This window comes from Symphalangus syndactylus, chromosome 11 (assembly GCF_028878055.3).
Source record: "Symphalangus syndactylus isolate Jambi chromosome 11, NHGRI_mSymSyn1-v2.1_pri, whole genome shotgun sequence".
In the NCBI taxonomy this organism is placed as follows: domain Eukaryota; kingdom Metazoa; phylum Chordata; class Mammalia; order Primates; family Hylobatidae; genus Symphalangus; species Symphalangus syndactylus.
In genome coordinates this window covers 75,616,464-75,633,606 of record NC_072433.2, presented here as the reverse complement: position 1 = coordinate 75,633,606, position 17,143 = coordinate 75,616,464, and the positions used below count along the sequence as shown (strand labels likewise).

At 35.5% G+C, this 17,143-nt stretch overlaps 1 protein-coding gene across 9 annotated transcripts in view; it reads left to right on the top strand.

Annotated features, from left to right (window-relative positions):
• TMEM161B (transmembrane protein 161B) overlaps nucleotides 1–17,143 on the top strand; it is an 84,726-nt gene that overhangs the window by 10,578 nt on the left and 57,005 nt on the right. Inside the window, exon 1 of one of the 9 annotated variants that reach the window (XM_063612217.1) lies at nucleotides 8,898–16,568. The exons of 5 other annotated variants lie outside the window; for them this stretch is intronic. In XM_063612217.1, coding sequence (XP_063468287.1) covers nucleotides 16,497–16,568 — 72 coding nt within the window. In that variant the 5' untranslated portion in view covers nucleotides 8,898–16,496. Of the gene's footprint in view, nucleotides 1–8,897; nucleotides 16,569–17,143 lie in introns of those variants that run through there. 3 more of the 9 variants (XM_063612219.1, XM_063612218.1, XM_063612221.1) reach the window with 3 other exon arrangements.

Sequence of the window (17,143 nt, the reverse complement as noted above, 5' to 3'; positions counted from 1 at the left end):
CTTTAAGAAAAAGTATAAAAGAGCCTGGATAACTGGAATTAGAAATAATTGCCAACAAAATATGTTTTCTAGTCAGTAGGGACAGATAAGCAAGCTTTAAAAACATTCATTGTACTGCAGGTCATAACTTTAACTGAGACATTTAGTTCTTGATGATTAAAACTATTTTCTAATTTGATTTCAACTAACATTTACTGAATGCTTATTCTTGATTTTAGCAGAGAGCTTCCCACTTAATCATTCTTATCAGAAGTGTTTAATGTCGTCATAGTTCTTTCTCTTGATAGCCACTGAAAAGAAAATGTTCAGATTATAAAGAAAATGAATCATTTAAAAAGAGAGAATTGGCCACGTATCTGAGAGATAGATCTTTTTTAAAACTATGGAGCTGTTGGCATTCACAAGTCTTTCTTAAGAGAAATTCCCACAAACTACTAATTGAGGTGAATATGATGGGTAGTGGGCTAGGTTTACTCCTTTAATTTGGAACTCTGATTTCCTTTCAGGTCTTATAAATATTAGCTTATTTAATCTTTATGTGAAAGGATTATTATTCATTGCCATTAGCAATAATTACACAGGCTTTGATGGTGGTTTAGAAATGTTAAATCTGTGAATGCCAATGATTAATTGTGTAGTTAGCTAAAATATTGCAATCATAGACAATATGATCTGTTTGGTATTTTGGAGATCATTTGCCAGCTCTTGTCATTTTGTAGATAAGGAATGAATCCCAGGGAGAGCTTTTCTAATTGTTGTGTAGCTAGTTAGTGACAGAACTACTTCTATCCTAGTGTATTTAATTATTTAATGCATTAAAAATATTCACAATGAATGCATTTACCTGTAACAAATTTTCTTGGCTTTTGTGTATGGCTTAAAATTTAGTTAAGCTGAAATTTTTATATTAAATTTGTTTAATGAAGCTTTATCAGTGCACTTTGAGCAAAGTTTTGAATTTTAGTTCGTTAAAAGGAAAGGTGTTTTTTTGTTTTGTTTTGTTTTGTTTTTGAGACAAATTCTTCCTCTGTTGGCCAGGCTGGAGAGCAGTGGTGTGATATCAGCTCACTGCAACCTCCGCCTTCCGGGTTCAAGTGATTCTTGCAATTCTCGTGCCTCAGCCTCCCCAGTAGCTGGGATTACAGGCTGTCGCTGCCACTCCTGGCTAATTTTTGTATCTTTGTTAGTGACGAGGTTTCACCATGTTGGCCAGTCTGGTCTGGAATTCCTGACTTCGAGTGATCTGCCTGCCTCAGGCTTCCAAAGCCCTGAGATTACAGGCTTTAGCCACTGCACCTGGCCTTAAAAGGAAAGTATTTGTAACACAAAGCTATCGCATTAAAATGAGAAGATTGTCTTGTAAAAACAGATATACTCCTTCCTTTGAGAAACGAGAAAGCACAATATATTGTATTTTACTCTTAAAGTGAATAATTTTCTTTATGCTAAAGTTTAGTGTGTGACACACAGTAGGAACCTGAATGCAATGAAGAACAGTGGGAAAAATTTATGCTTTATCCATTTATTTTATCAAAAGGTAAAGATTTATTCAACTTGTGTTTAATATCTGCCATCTCCCACCATCCTGGGAGTGGAGGCTGAAGAAATGAGATGAATGCCATTTTCGAGGGGGAGAGACCCTTAAATTAGTGGTCACAATTGAGCATGATACAGGTTATTTTGGAGTTACACATATGTTCTTATAGTAGAAGTTGGAAAGTCAATGAACGTTTTATAGTGCACATGAATGTTGAAGACTCAGTAGCAGTTGATCTAAACAAGCTGATCTGTACATGTCAAACATGTCTTTTCATTAATTGATTTTGGCTAATGACTTCTTTGAATATATATCTGTAGAGATATTTTCTATGTCAGAAAATACTCTTAAGGAAGAGTGGCAGAATTTAGGAAGCTTTCTTCCATTGAACCTTTTATTTGTACTATAATGAAACATTTATGCGTGTCTTGGCTAGAGATTAAGTGGCTTGTTAATATGTTTAAGAATATTTTGTTGCTTGTCAACACTTTAATGACTATGGCATTGCTTTATATGAGATATTACATTATTTATTCAACCTCTTTTAACTGTGGAAAGTTATATTTTAAAATAAACAACTGTTAATTTGAACACCAATATGTTAAAATGGTTTATGACTTGTGTTTAATTAGAATGTTTGCTATTCTTATGAAAAAGTATCTTCTTCCTTTCCCTCTTTGTTGTTGGTCTTCCATTTGCCTTATCATTTATACTGTGGAAAATGTCTTTTTATTTCTAAATTTAATCAAAATCTGATAAATGACTTTATATCGTCATCTTTATCCGGAAGTCTGGAGCTGATATTTTTTAAGATAGTTATATCAAATTCACACATTCTACTGTTGTAGTTCTAATCTTTAAAAAATTTAGAATATATCTAGGCATTGAGGATTTATGCTTTTTGACCTTTGGAAGGACATTAAATTTCTTGTTTTTCTGATTTAGAAAATGGCAAAAAAATTATGCTTTCACTTTTTAAGGAAATTAAAAATGTATTTTATGCTGTAAAATGTTGGTGCTGACAAACCCAATTAATTCTGTAAACAATTAAATTTGGAAATTTATCTGAGTTCAAATTATAATTGTTGACAATTATGTTTTATATGTAATTCTATTTGTAATATTAAGGTGAACTATATGAAATTGCCATTTTGTAGGTCAAGACAATTAAGTATTAGTAATTTCATAGGATTCAACCAATAAATGTACATTAGATATCAATAGGTGTTCTTATTCTTTAGCTGCTTTTCTACCAAACTCTTCTGTTCTTTCATTTCATATTTAGTATAGGCCCCCATTTTTTACTTCCAGTCCAGTTTACTGTGTCTGTAAGGGCTGCAGGTATGTTAGAAAACCAGTAAAGGCCACGGTAGTGGGATACTAGAGATGCTCTATGGGAAGGAAGTCTGCTGGTCTCTTCATGATTGTTTTATGCTGCTTTTATCAGCTTTGGCATTATATGAGAGAATTTCTCTTCTGGATTAGACAGTCCTCAGACCTACTAAAGAAGCTACTGGAAATAACCATCTTCAAAAACCCAGTTTGGGTCCATCAGTTCCACATACACAGTTTCATCACACTTTTCTTCTTAAGTTTCTAGACCTCTTAGTCACATTGCCAGAGTGGTAATCCTGGTTTTTATCTTATGACATGACATTTTTTTCCTCCTTTGAAGACCCTGATCTTGGTGTGGTTATTCTTCAAATTTTTCTTTCAAACTTTGTCCGTTTTGGTGCTTTCTTTGGTTCTTTTGATTACCCACTTAATCATCCTGGATTTTCCTATTTTTGTAACCTGTATAAGGTCCCATGATGATCAATCTTTTTTTTTTTTCCTTAAAATTTTTTTTATAGATACAGAGGGTCTCACTTTGTCAGGCTGGAGTACAGTGGTGCACTCATGGCTCACTGCAATCTCAAGCTACTGGGCTAAAGTGATTCTCTCACCTCAGCTTTCTGAATAGCTGGGATTACAAGCACATGCCACGATACCCAGCTAATTTTTTTGTTTTTATTTTTGGTAGAGGGGTGTCTCGCTATGTTGCCCAGGCTGGTCTTGAACTTCTTGCCTCAAGTAATCCTCCTGCCTTGGCCTCCCAAAGTGTTGAGATTATGGACATGAGCCACCACATCCTGCTAAATCAATCATTTTTCTGATGTTTTTACCTAATATGCTGAATCATGCAGATTTGCAGGTGGTTGGCAATCATTCAATCAATTTTATGTTCCTCTTTTGTCAAAATTTTCACAAATTTTAGCTGTACCTTCTTCCTCTCCTTTCTTTTACAGCTCAACTCCTTACCCCATTGTGGTTCTTAGGAGATGATCTGAGAATTTTGAATTTTGAAATAATCTATAATAAGTTCTTCAAATAACTCTATCTACTGGAAGGTAGGAGATCTAGAACCTTGACCTAGTTTTTCAACTACCCTGATCAAATTCATATAAACTGTGAGACCTCTGTTTTCAGAATTAATACATTTCCATACCTATTTGTGCTTTCAATTCAGTAGGATGTATGAGATCTTGTAATAGATAAACTTTTTTATGTTTTTGATCTCATCTATTCTGACCCTTAAGCAATTAAATTCCCACATTTAACTCTTCAGCACCTCCCTAATATTGGTTCCTTCCCTTTTGCTTTAAGCATGTACATTTCTCTCTTATAATAAATATATTATATATATGTATGTATTCTAGTAACCGTCAGATTTTTCTTTTATTGCTTAGTTTATCCAGTGATTATGCCCATTATTTCCATTTTATCTTTACATAATCACCTAAGTCTTATCTTACTGAAACTTGCAGAGATAATTACTTATCTCATGCCTAATTTATTTTTTCTCTAAAAGTTTTAATTTTAAAAATTTTGCTTTTGATTTAGAAGCTGTTTTGCTTCAAGCTTTTATGGTATTGCTTGGACTATTTCAGTGGATTTCTAATATAGTTCCTTGCTTCCAATTACTTTTACGCCTTCAATTTATTTTTCCCATTATAGTTGCAGAGTCATTTTTCCAAACATATTTGATTTGGTTACTTCCAGGCTTTATATCCTGGGATTATTTCCAAGTACTTGCAGAAGAATCCATTGTGTGCAACCCATACCAAAGTCTAGCCATGAGGAACTTTCTGGATTGTGCCATTTGTTCTCCTTGTCTTTGTACAGGTAGGTATAACTGCCTGACCTTCTCTTCCTTTCCTGTTCTGATAGTGAAATACTCTTTTTAACCTTGTCAAACTAGTTCAGATGTCACCTCTGTGAACCAGTATTTCCCAGACCTCCCTTGTATATTTAATCACTCTGTTGGAGTGTTCCCATAACATTGGACATTGATCTCTACCATACCACTTATATTTTATTTGTAGGTGGCAGTGAGGAGTGATTAACACTTAAAGTGTTCGATAAAATCCACATATGATGAAAGAAATAAGTTAAGTATTCCAGGACCCATGGTAGACTAGATTGTAGCCAAATTAATGGTATTTACATATCCAAAGAGAGTAATTTTTAGATAGGTTTTATCTAAAGAGTGTATCAATAAAAATAGCTAGAATTGAAAGTAATTTACCCAAAATTATTTGGCGGTTGAGAGTATTCTACACTCTAGAGTGGTATTTTGTATATTTCATCAGACTTTCATCACTCCTTGAATGAAATATCCTTTAATGATATTTGCTGCTTTCTGCCCTAAATCACTGCTCACCAAGCATCCTGTTTCTAATTTGGCTTCCAGTATATCATTAAGACAGTAATCGAATGGAACACTTAGTAAACCTAAATATCTGATCCACTTCATAGTTTGTTTCACTGTATGTTAAGTGACAAAACTCTTACAAACCTTATTACAACCAGTCTGTCAATACATAAAGATTGATCATCCTTTATGTATTAGCAAAAGCCTATTTGCTGTGTGTTCGGAAAATCTGAGGATGCACCCAAGGTGCTTTCCTTGGGAGGCCTATGTGAAGCTTGTCAGCCTTCTTCATGAGTTTCTTTCAGTCTACAACTTTTCCTGTCAGTGGTTCTAGTATTCTACCAATCATCCAAACTAAAACATCTTGAAATAACCTTTGAAACATTCCTCAGTTTTATTCTACAGTTGTTATACTTTATGTTCAGTCACATTCAAGTTTGATTTTCTTCTGAAGTAGATTTTATCTTTGTTCTTTCCTTTTGTTTCAACTACATTTATCTTATTCTTAGTTTTTATCTTTAATTGATTAATATATCGCTATGTCTAATTTTCGTTATGTGTTACTTGAATTATTTCAGCTCCCTGCCCCTGCCTGTTTAGAAGTCCTAGGTGATCTTTCTATTAAATATTTCAGCTAAATACCTTCTCTTGGTTTTAAAGACTCAGGGAGCTAAACTTCAGTCTTCATCCTATTTTCCTCAGTTCCTTTTTATTTACTAAGTTTGCTTTGGTTGAGCTAGGCGTTTTGCTGTTGCAAATACCTTCTGTGTTCACACTTGTCAATTAGCCTGAAATTCCCTTCTCTTTACTTTTCTATGTGATTTTAGTTTCTGTCTTTAGGTTTCATCTACCCTATGAAACTTTATCCAATTTAAAAAATTTCTACAACCCATATTCATAGTACCGTGCAATTTTGTGCTCAAATAGTATTTTAATATGTATATTTATTGTTATGTAATATATTAATCTTGGATTTTAAGCTCTGTTAAGACAAATTCTTTTATGGTAGCCCTGTTCATTCATTCAACAAGTAATCAAGTGCGCTACTATGAGCCATCAACTATTCTAAATGACATTGCTCTGAGTGTTTGGGATATAACAGTGAACACCAACATCTTTCTGCCAAGTGCCTGATGATAGCCAGGAAGATACTGGATGCATATTAGATAGACAGCATGTTCTTGTTAGTTGAATTTTCATATGCTTTTTCTATTTGTAGATATAATTTCTGTGGCGACGTAATTTGGATTTACAGTGATTTTTAACATTGTTTAAGATCATAAATCATTTTTATATAATTTATATTGATATATAGTTCTTTTTGAAACCACCTTTGCAAAATTATGACAGTAAGAGAAATCTGACATAGTTGACTCCATCTTGCTTCTAACCTCCAAGCTGTCCTAGGTCATTTTTGGGCATTGGCCAGGCTAACCTTGGGAGGCATTTACTTTATAGTTTAACTTTGAAGCTAGGATGATAATAGTTCCTTCCTAAAACTAATCCCCCCTATTGAAACCACCTGAAACTGCCTTTTAAGACTAGTGAAAGACTGCAAGATTAGAATTATGGGAGGATCTTGAGTTCTGTTAAGATGTAGGTGTAGTTTTTATAATCCCTTATTGCCCAGGAGTCATGTGGCCAGAAGTCACAAGATTTGTGACTTCCCCAATTACTCCTATAGATAACATCACTATTGTAATACCTAAGATTGGTTTTTTTGAGATGTTTTTCAGACTGACCACATGCAGACCCATGATTCATGACTCATCCGGTCCTGTGGCCCAGTTGAGTATATGAGGCAGACTCAGTATATGAGGACCGTTTTCTATACCCCTATGATTTCATCCCCAACCAAGCAGCAGTCTCCATTCGCTAGCCCCCCCTCTCCACCAAATTGTCCACAAAATCTTCAGCCTCTGAGACTTTGGGCAGTGATCAGTCTCACTCAAATCAGTCGCTTCTCACTCAAACAGTCTCACTCAGTCAGTTGAGCCATTTCTTCCATGTGGCTGGCCTTGCATTAATTAAACTCCTTATTGCAGTGCCGTGATCTCTGTAAATTGATTTTGTCTATGCAGCAGTCAGGAAGAGCCCATCAGGCAATTACACATTTAGGGACTTGTCCGAGATCTGCCCTTCTGGGTGCCTGTCCGCTATTTGTCAGCCTTCCACTGGTACAATGGAACTGGGGGTGAGCTCGGGCAGTTGCTTATTTGTCTCGAACTGAGGGCCATCTCTGATACGGTCTCTGCCAGTGAGACACGGTCAACCCATAGTGCTTGGGCCTAATTGCAGTGAAGAAACAGTTGCTGGAAGATGTCTTTAAACTGGGCTGGTGAGTGTACAAAGCACTACCAGCATCCTCTTCCTTCTCTTGTTCTGGTTGGCGCCTTTTGGGCCAACCTAGCTCTCCCTAGATTGTACAGAGAGTCTTGGTTTAGGGAGATTTCTCTCCAGTTGGTGGAGAATAGGGGCTTGTTTGGAAAAACACTCTTCTGGTCTGGATTCTGGTTCTGAGAGGCCTCTTGTCTGTCTTTGTCTGTGTTTTCTTACATGTATATCACTCTGGCTGGAATGGAAAATATTAATGGGAGGCTTTTTATAGTTCTATGAAATGGGAAAAGGATGATTTTTCTTTTGTAACACGTCTTGGCCCCCACAGCTATAGCACAGCATGCAGGGTCACCAAAGCCACTCAGGAAGAGGGAACCCAGAAACCTGGCAAGCTAACAAAAGGGTAAGAATTTCTTACCAGCCAGGCTTCTGGTCTCGGTCTCTGTCTCTCTGTGCAAACTGGCAGAGTGAATGGTAAAAATCACTTTTTGTCTCCTTTGCAAGATTTTGATTAATGGGAAAAAAGATTTATGAGTCTAGTCTTAGGCTGTAATGAATCTGGTGTCCTTCTGTGTTGTTCTATTATGGTGAAGGATACCATAGGATACAACATAGATATAGGACCCCTGCAAGCCTGCTGGTCCAGCTGGCTCTGCAGATTGGTTAGTTAAAACTTTGTCGTGGGTTCCTGAGGCAAAAATGGAATGCGGTTTCCCTCTTGTCTTCTTCTGTGTCCTTGGAGCTTGACTTTGTGACCACATGGGGATACTCTCTCTTGGTCTCTGCCATCTGGAGGTGGGAGTTTTGGGGTTCATGTGAAACAGCTGATCTGAAAGGACTAGAAGTCTGAGAAAGGCCAGCACGCTTTTCGGCCCCAGTGTGTCCAGTCCTTCAGTGAGTTTTGTCTTAAAACGTCGCATCCCTATGGCCTTTTATTATCTTTTGCTATCTTAAGCCCATTCTTTCTGAGAGATAATTATTGGGGATAATAATTCTGGGGAGTAGGGATACTTCCTTTACTCCTTCTCTGGAAATACCTCTTGCTTATATGGTAAAAACCTGGAAAATTACAATCTGAGTTTTAAAAAAAGTTTTTGGCTTGAGTTGCCATCGGAACTAAGTGCACAATTGAAAGAAAAAAAGATTTTAGAAATCTTATATTCTAAACAATTGAAAAGAGGTTAAATAACAGTGTCATGACTAGCCTTGAGAATCCCTTTGTGCAGTTAGAAATACTTTGCAAGCTCAAAAATGATTGTGCTAGGCTCCTTCTGGGAAGAGTAATGGTGACTCCCCAGCACTGAAGCTCAGTAGCTAAGGCTTTTACCTTTTGTGATGATGGCCTGTATTCAATACCTGGCTTAGGAACTGAGTCCTTTCTGGTTTGACATTTGTGAGACATTTTGCCTCTTATTGACCCTTTTCCCTTCCATGGACAGCTTTCCATTTCCTGCTTTCTTTCTGTGGAGGGCATACAGGGCCTTGAGGCCTTTGTATGTGGATGGTTAGCTGGGAAACTGAGACTCTAGAGAATGTGGCCAGACAGAAGTGTGAGTTGTACCCAGTTTGCATGGCAAAACTTTCCTTTCTTTGTGCTACTTTTGCCATTTATAAAACCACTTTCCGTTTCTTTGGAAATACCTAGTGTGTCAATGGTTAAGTCATAATCTTAATTAAGGCTTACTGGGGAAAAAAAAAAGAAGTCTTAAAAGCCAGAGGTATCATCTGTTTGACCTGGCTAGAGTGTGGTAATCAGAGATTTAAAAGGATTTATTTAAAAGAGCTCTATGGTTAAAAGTCAGGTTAATTAAAAGCTGGTAGGTAAGCTATACATATATTTAAAAGGCCTTTATAAGCTTTTTTGTCTCCTTGGATCTTGATTTTTTGAGGAAAAGTTTCTTTTTTTCCTCAGTCGACTGAATTGTTTCTCCATTTGCTTCTGTCTGTCATCTTACTACCCTTGATGCCCACATGAGATGACCTAAGGCAATTTCTAGCAGCCTGGGTCTCCTTGGGAAAAACAGAGGTACCACAATTTTGGAAGAAACCTCTGTTTTCCTCATGGAACCGCAAGAATTGCAAGCAGAGCGATCCCTCTCAGAATCAAAGTTGCTGCTCTGTTTTATGTAGTGTTACCTGACTTTTTTTTACTTTTGGGGACATCAGAAATTACTTGACATTGTGAGAGAACTTTTAGCCTTGGTGTGTAATAGCTAGGTAGGAGATATACTTTTAGGGATGGCTAATGGCAGTTATATAGGGGATATTCAGGTTTTCGCATGTTTAGATAAGAAAAGCATGCTTTTGACCACCTGGAAGGTATGGAAACATCCTACCTCTCACTGAGAAGTAAGACTCCTGTGGGAAGAATGGGCTGATTGGCTTTGGGCTGGCCACCAGCCTTGGAAAAATGTCCTTGCAGTGAAATTCACTATTTTGTTCTGTAGTGTTTCTGTCTTTTGGGGACCCAGGATTTGGTGTAAAAATGGGATCCTTGATTTTTATCTGGATCTTTCCATGTGGGGCAGGTATTGCTGATGATTCACAAAACTTCAGTCCACTGTATCTTGTTACCTTCCAAAATGCCCTTTCACACCTTTTTGCTCTCAATAATTTCTCTCTCCTTTTGCTGTGTTCTCATAGAATCCTCTTCCTGTCTTACTACATTGTATTGTAAGCAATTACAATTGCAGTACCATTACAATACTGGTCCATTTACTCTCCTAGTGGACTGGCTGCTTATTGATGACAGGGACTGTGTGCTTTTCCCCCATTGTTGGTGGTCCAGTGCCCCACACATGTAGTTTGTTGTTCAATAAATGTTCATTGAATACACCAAATAGACTGGTGAAAAAAGCATTGAGTTGGAAATTGTCTGGGTGCCAGATACATCAGTAACCGGGTAGTTGAGTGATGTTTGTTGTTTGGACCCTGTTTTCCTTATACGTAAATTGTTCAAAGATGGTTTGTTTAAATACATCTAGTGTGAATTCTAAGTTTTATGTGAACCTGGGTTGAAATGGCAAGTTTACATCTTCTTTTGGAGTATAAATTATATGAGCATCCCTAAGAAGTCTGTCTCAACATATCTTGCTGTCACTAAAACATGTAAACAGTCAAGAAACAAATGAATAGGAAGGTCATTGGGATATAATATCCTCTTTTTTATTTTCTCTTTTCTAACTTATTTAGGAAGATAACTGAAACCATTTGGGGTGGTCTGAGTCCCAAGTATATATGCAGATATGCCTTTTAATAGTAAACAATGTATGCTTTGTTTCGCTCTGTCAGCAGTAGAGCTAGTTTAATGAAACATAAATGTCAACTCTTGAGGTTGACACAGTACTCAAAGTTTGAATTTATAAATTGCGGTATGTTTGTATTTAAGTTTTTAGAGTTTTATTTTCAGTATTAATAAAGCAAGACAAAATACTGTTATTTGGTACATTTTATTTCTTGGAGAATTGTTTAATTTTTCTTGGTAAGAATTTTTGTAACCTTCCAAGAAACTATTACTAACAAAAATTGTAAGGATCATTCTTTTAGAGACTAAAGGCAGATAAGTTTTTCTTGCTCTTCATGGCCTTAGGTTAATAAATGTGGAAAGATTGAAACCTAAGTTACCCCAATGTTTCACCCTTCTTGGGTGCTTATGAGCTGTTTTTTAAATGGCTTTCCCCAGTTCCAGTTATCAAGAGAATCAGTGCCTAGAGGCATTGAATCCAGACAGAAACCATCTCTTTGGTTAGTTATTGTTTTGAAGCATTAATAAAACCATTAAGGCTACTTGAATCAATGACCCATATGGTTGTGTGTTTGAGACCTCAGCCATGATAGACTTGGTATTTTCATTGCGTCTCTGCTCATTTGACCAGTTTTCTATTGTGAAATTTATGTTTAAGATTATGGATAAATTTATTTAAGCATTCTCCTTTAATTAAAAATTATGAAGAATATTCAGGATATTTGATTTTTGAACATTTCAAAGTTCTGCTTTTGTATAAACTTATACAGTGACACTAAATTGGTTGGTGAAGACAGGTTATTAGAATGGTTTGTTTTTGAATTTTAAATGATTGTGTTTCTTAGTTAATGAACTGGGTACTTTATACATTAATACATTAATCCCTGGCATGTACACTGTAATTGTCAATTGCATAGTAATATCTTAAAAGTTGATTTTAAGTTCAACATTAATAATATGTTAAATTGATAATACATATAATTCTCTAAAATGATTGCTATTTTGAAAGTATATTCTGAGGATTCGTTTTTAAATTTACATGAAAAGGAGCAACTGGTGAAATATTTTCCACATAATTTAAAAATTATCTCTCCAAAAGCTTATGTAGATTAGATTCCTGTATTGGTATAAAAGTTACTTTTTTTTTTCCAGTAGCACATGTTTAGTCACCTAAGAGCAGATACATTGTAGGATAGATCTGTTGACTTATATAGAAGAATATAATAATATATTTATTTAGCATAGTATTCAGGTGATGTTTTGGGAAGTTATTTTCACCCTCATTTAAGAAGAGGGAAATGGCATAGTAAAGAGATAGAGTGAGGTTACATTTTTGTATTGAACATTATTTTAGTCAAACATTAACACTGAGAATGTACTATGATGTTTGCCTTTCTTAGGGTAAGTCTCTTTAATTTCTTCTTTGCTTATATGTTTGATCAGTCTGTGAGTTCTTCAACAATGTCTCTAAAATATATTTCTCTTCTGGGTACCGAAGATACCACTGTAATTTAAAGTTTCATAATTTCTTGTCTGGATTATTACAGAAAGCTAGTTGGTATTTCCTAATTCTAGTCAATCCAGCTCACTGATTTTTGCTTGTTTGTTTTTGCCTTAACATAATTTACATCTTTAAAGGTAGATCTGTCAGCAGTATCTCATCATGTTTGGTGATTTGGAGGAAGGGGAGAGTTGGGCAAGTTGCCCTCTTCCCCAGTTTATATGCTGCCTCATATGTATCTTCCAGGTCAGTCTTTCTGAAATACCATTTAACAGCTATGACTAGTAGTTGTGACTGAGACATAATTTTTGCTGTTAAGGAGCAGAAATCATATACTCTTAATAAATTATTATATATGTTTGTGAGAGATTTTACTGAATTATGACCTTGAAGATTCTGTGTAATGCTGTCAGTTCTTTCAAAGCTAGTTCGATGGATGTTCCCATTGTTTACATGACTACAAAATGATCTCTTGCTTTTAAATCTGTAATCTCAGATAGACCAACCTTCTGGCATACTTACTAATGTATTTCTTGGTCTTGTTCTGCCTGAAAGAGTTCTTTATAATGGCATTCATTGTATGGAGATTGTAGAACTTCTGTCACAGACTCACAGAAAATAGGATAGTAAATTCAAATGATAGGAAATGTGAAAGAAAAGGGTAAAAAATGCAACCTTTGATGTTAGGTCAGTAGAAAAATGAACTGAACTTTAACCTAGTTGATAGAGGTTAAGACATTAAAATATCCACAAATAAAACCATAATTGAGTCAGGTTTGGTAGACATTTTAAAAACAGTTGGGTAACATGATACCTCTAGTTTTGTTCCTTTTATCCCTGTTTGCAGATGACATGATTCCATATCTAGAAAACCCCATAGTCTCTGCCCAAAAGCTCCTTAATCTGACACACAACTTGAGCAAAGTTTCAGAACACAAAATCAATGTATAAAAATCAGTAGCATTCCTATACATCAACACCAAGTTGAGAGCCAGGTCAAGAATGCAATCTGACTCACAATAGCCACAAAAAGAGTAAAATTCCTAGGATTACAGCTAACTAAGGAGGTGAAAGACCTGTATAACCGGAATTACAAAATATCACTCAAAGAAATCAGAGATAGCTTAAACAAATGGAAAAGCATTCCATGCTCATGGATAGGAATAATTAATATTGTCCAAATGGCCATACTGCCCAAAGCAATGTACAGATTCAATGCTATTCCTATCAAAATTACCAATGACATTCTTCACAGAATTAGAAAAAACTATTTTAAAATTCATATAGAACCAAAAAAGCTTAAATAGCTATGGCAGTCTTAAGCAAAAAAAAAAAAAAGAACAAAGCTGGAGGCATCACATTACTCGACTTCAAATTATACCACAAGGCTATAGTAACCAAAACGTCGTGGTAGTGGTACAGAAATAGACATATAGGCCAATGGAGCAGCATAGGGAACTCAGAAATAATGCCACACATGTACAACTATGTATGTGATCTTTGACAAAATCAACAAAAACAAGCAATGGGGAAAGATTTCCTGCTCAGTAAATCGTACTGGGATAACTGGCAAGCCATATGCAGAAGATTAAAGCTGGACTCCTTCCTTACACCATGTACAAAAATCAACTTAAGATGGATTAAAAACTTAAACCTAAAATCAAAAACCAATAAGAACCCTGGAAGATAACCTAGGAAATACTATCCTGGACATAGGACCTGGGAAAGACTTCCTGACAAAGATGCCAAAAGCAATTGCAACAATAACAAAAATTGGCAGATGGGACCTAATTATACTCTTTTAAAGAGCTTCTGCACAGTAAAAGAAACTATCAACAAAGTAAACAGACAACCTGCAGAATGGGAGAAAATATTTGCAAACTGTGGATCTGGCAAAGGTGTAATATTCTGAATGTATAAAGAACTTAAACAGATTTACAAGCAAAAACCAGACAACCCAATCAAAAAGTGGGCAAAGGACATGAACAGACACGTTTCAAAAAAAGTGGGCAAGGGACACAAACAGACACCTTTCAAACGGAGACATTTATGTGTCCAACAAGCATATGAAAAAATGCTAAACATCACTAATCATTAGAGAAATGTAAATCAAAACCACAGTGAGATACCATCTCACACCAGTCAAAATGGCTGTTAATAAAAAGTAAAAAGTAACAGATGCTGATGAGGTTATGGAGATAAGGAATCACTTATGCTCTGCTGGTAAGAATGTTAATTAGTTCAGCCATTGTGCAAAGCAGTTTGGTGACTTCTCAAATAACTTAAAACAGATTACCATTTGACCCAGCAATCCCATTACTGGATATACATTGAAAGGACTATAAATCATTCTACTGTAAACACACATGCATGTGTATGTTCATTGCAGCACTATTCACAATAGCGAAGACATGGAATCAACCTAAATGCCCATCAGTGGTAGACTGGATAAAGAAAATGTGGTATTAAATACATATATACCATGGAATACTATCCAGCCATTCAAAGAATGGGATCATGTCCTTTGAAGCAACATCGATGGAGTTTGAGGCCTTTATCCTAAGCAAACTTATGCAGAAACAGAAAACCAAATACCGCATGTTTTCATTTATAAATGAGAGCTAAACACTGAGTACACATTAACACAAAGAAGGGAACAACATACACTAGGGCCTACTTGAGGATGGAAGGTAGGAGGAGGGTGATGATTGAAAAACTACCTATCAGGTACTATGCTCATTACCTAGGTGATGAAATAATTTGTACCCCAGACCACTGTGACATGCAATTTACCTATATAACAACCTGCACATGTACCCCTGAATCTAAAATAAAAGTTAAATAAATAAATAAAATGGTCCTGTTTAAGAACCATTTTTAATTTCTTTTTTGAGCACTGTCTGTACATATTTTTTCTTTTTTAAATTAGGCAATTGATCTTTTACTAATTAATTTATAATCTCTATAATATCCAATAAGTAAATTAGCTCTTTGTGAGGAGTTATACTTTTCCCTAGTTAATCTTTTTACATTGTTTATATTATAGTTTCTTCATGCAGAAATTTTATTTTTTTCAACTTGTTTTGGTCTTTTATCATTTAGGAGACTGCTGTCTCTTTTTGAAAGTCTTTATTCTTGACATCATAAGAAAAATTGTGTCTTCTAGTAGTGATAATAACAATGACAATAAAAACAAATAGTACTAACATAACTCTGTACCAGGCACAATTTCTAATCACAGCTTGATGAAGTAGATGGAATTTCTAACTCCATTTTATAGAAGGGGAACTAGACTTGCAGAATGTTTGATTATATAACATGTCCAAAGTTATATAGCTAGTAGGTGATGGAGACCAGCTTCTAACTCACGCAGTTTGGGTTCAGAATCCATTCTCTTAAACCAATAGGCCATACTGTTTTTTCTTCTTAAATTTTTTAACATTTTTAAGTGCTTTTTTGGTATAGAAGTTTTGAGGTAGGAATTCAACTTTAATTTTGGAGTGCTTGGCTAGAGGAGGAGCCAGCAAAGGGGAGGATAAAGGATTGATCATCAATGTAGTAATAAAGCAAGGAATGTGGTGTACCATGTAGGATACTGCTGAGATTTAAGTTGAGGAAAAATAATTTGTCAAGATGGAGTGAATCTTCCTTTATGGTATGTGTTTCAGTGGAATATGCTGAAATAGAAGTCAGATGGATACTGTGTGGGAGATATGAGAAAATGGAAACAGTGAGAACAAGTCTTGAAAAGTGGCTGTGAATATGAGGTTGAGAGAAGGCTGTCGAACAGGGGGAAATTACTGTTATTCTCTAGAAAAAAATGAAAGAGACTTACAGGTATTACACAATGCTGATAGGAAGGATTCAAAATAGAAAAGAGATTAAAGAAGATAGAGGAAGACTATTCAATGGTGGAAGTTCCTGAAAATCAAAGAGAGTGGGCCCTAAAGCACAGATAGAGAGATTTGCTTTCTATAGAAGATGCTCTATTATTTCTGGGGTATAAGAAAAGACAGATGTACATGTAAGTGACTTTGTGAGCTTATTGGTGGGAAGTGAGAGGGTTCCCATTTGATTGTATCTATTTTTCCTGTAAAGTAGATGTCCTCTACTGAGTGGAGAGTTAGACGTTTGAAGGGCGTTGGAGATGTGAAGAGAGGAAAGAAGGTTTGAATTAGCCATCATGGAGAATATGGGAAGGATTGATGAGAGTAAACTAAGAGGATTGTTGGACATTAAGACCCATTCACTGGAAGTGAGTGGTAACAGCATGAATTCAGTTTTCTTTATTAGTGACTTTCAGGCCAGTTCTGCCATCACACTTCATATAGTTAATGGTTTATGATCACTACCACCTAGGATTAAAACCAGGCATATTACTTTTAAAGCTTGTCAAGCTAATGTTTTTAGTGTGTAGAGTAAATTGGAGAAGGATGAAGAAATCACTTTCCACTTCATTTTGATATCCTTAATTTATGCAGAACATTTCTTGAGAATAGATTATAGATGTGTATACTAATTCATTTTAAGCTTATATTAGACTATATGATCTTGAATACCTAATTGCCAGAATTTAACAGTTGTCCCTCAGTATCCACACAGGGGATTTGTCCCAGGACCACCCGATACCAAAATCTGAGGATGCTCAAGTCCCTTATATAAAATGACGTAGTATTTGCATATAACCTATGCACATCCTCCTGTATACTTGAAATCATCTCTAGATTACTTACAATACCTAATACAATGTAAAAGCTATGTTAATAGTTATACTCTATTTTTAAAATTTGTAATATATTTTTAATTGTATTATTTTTTACTGTATTTTTT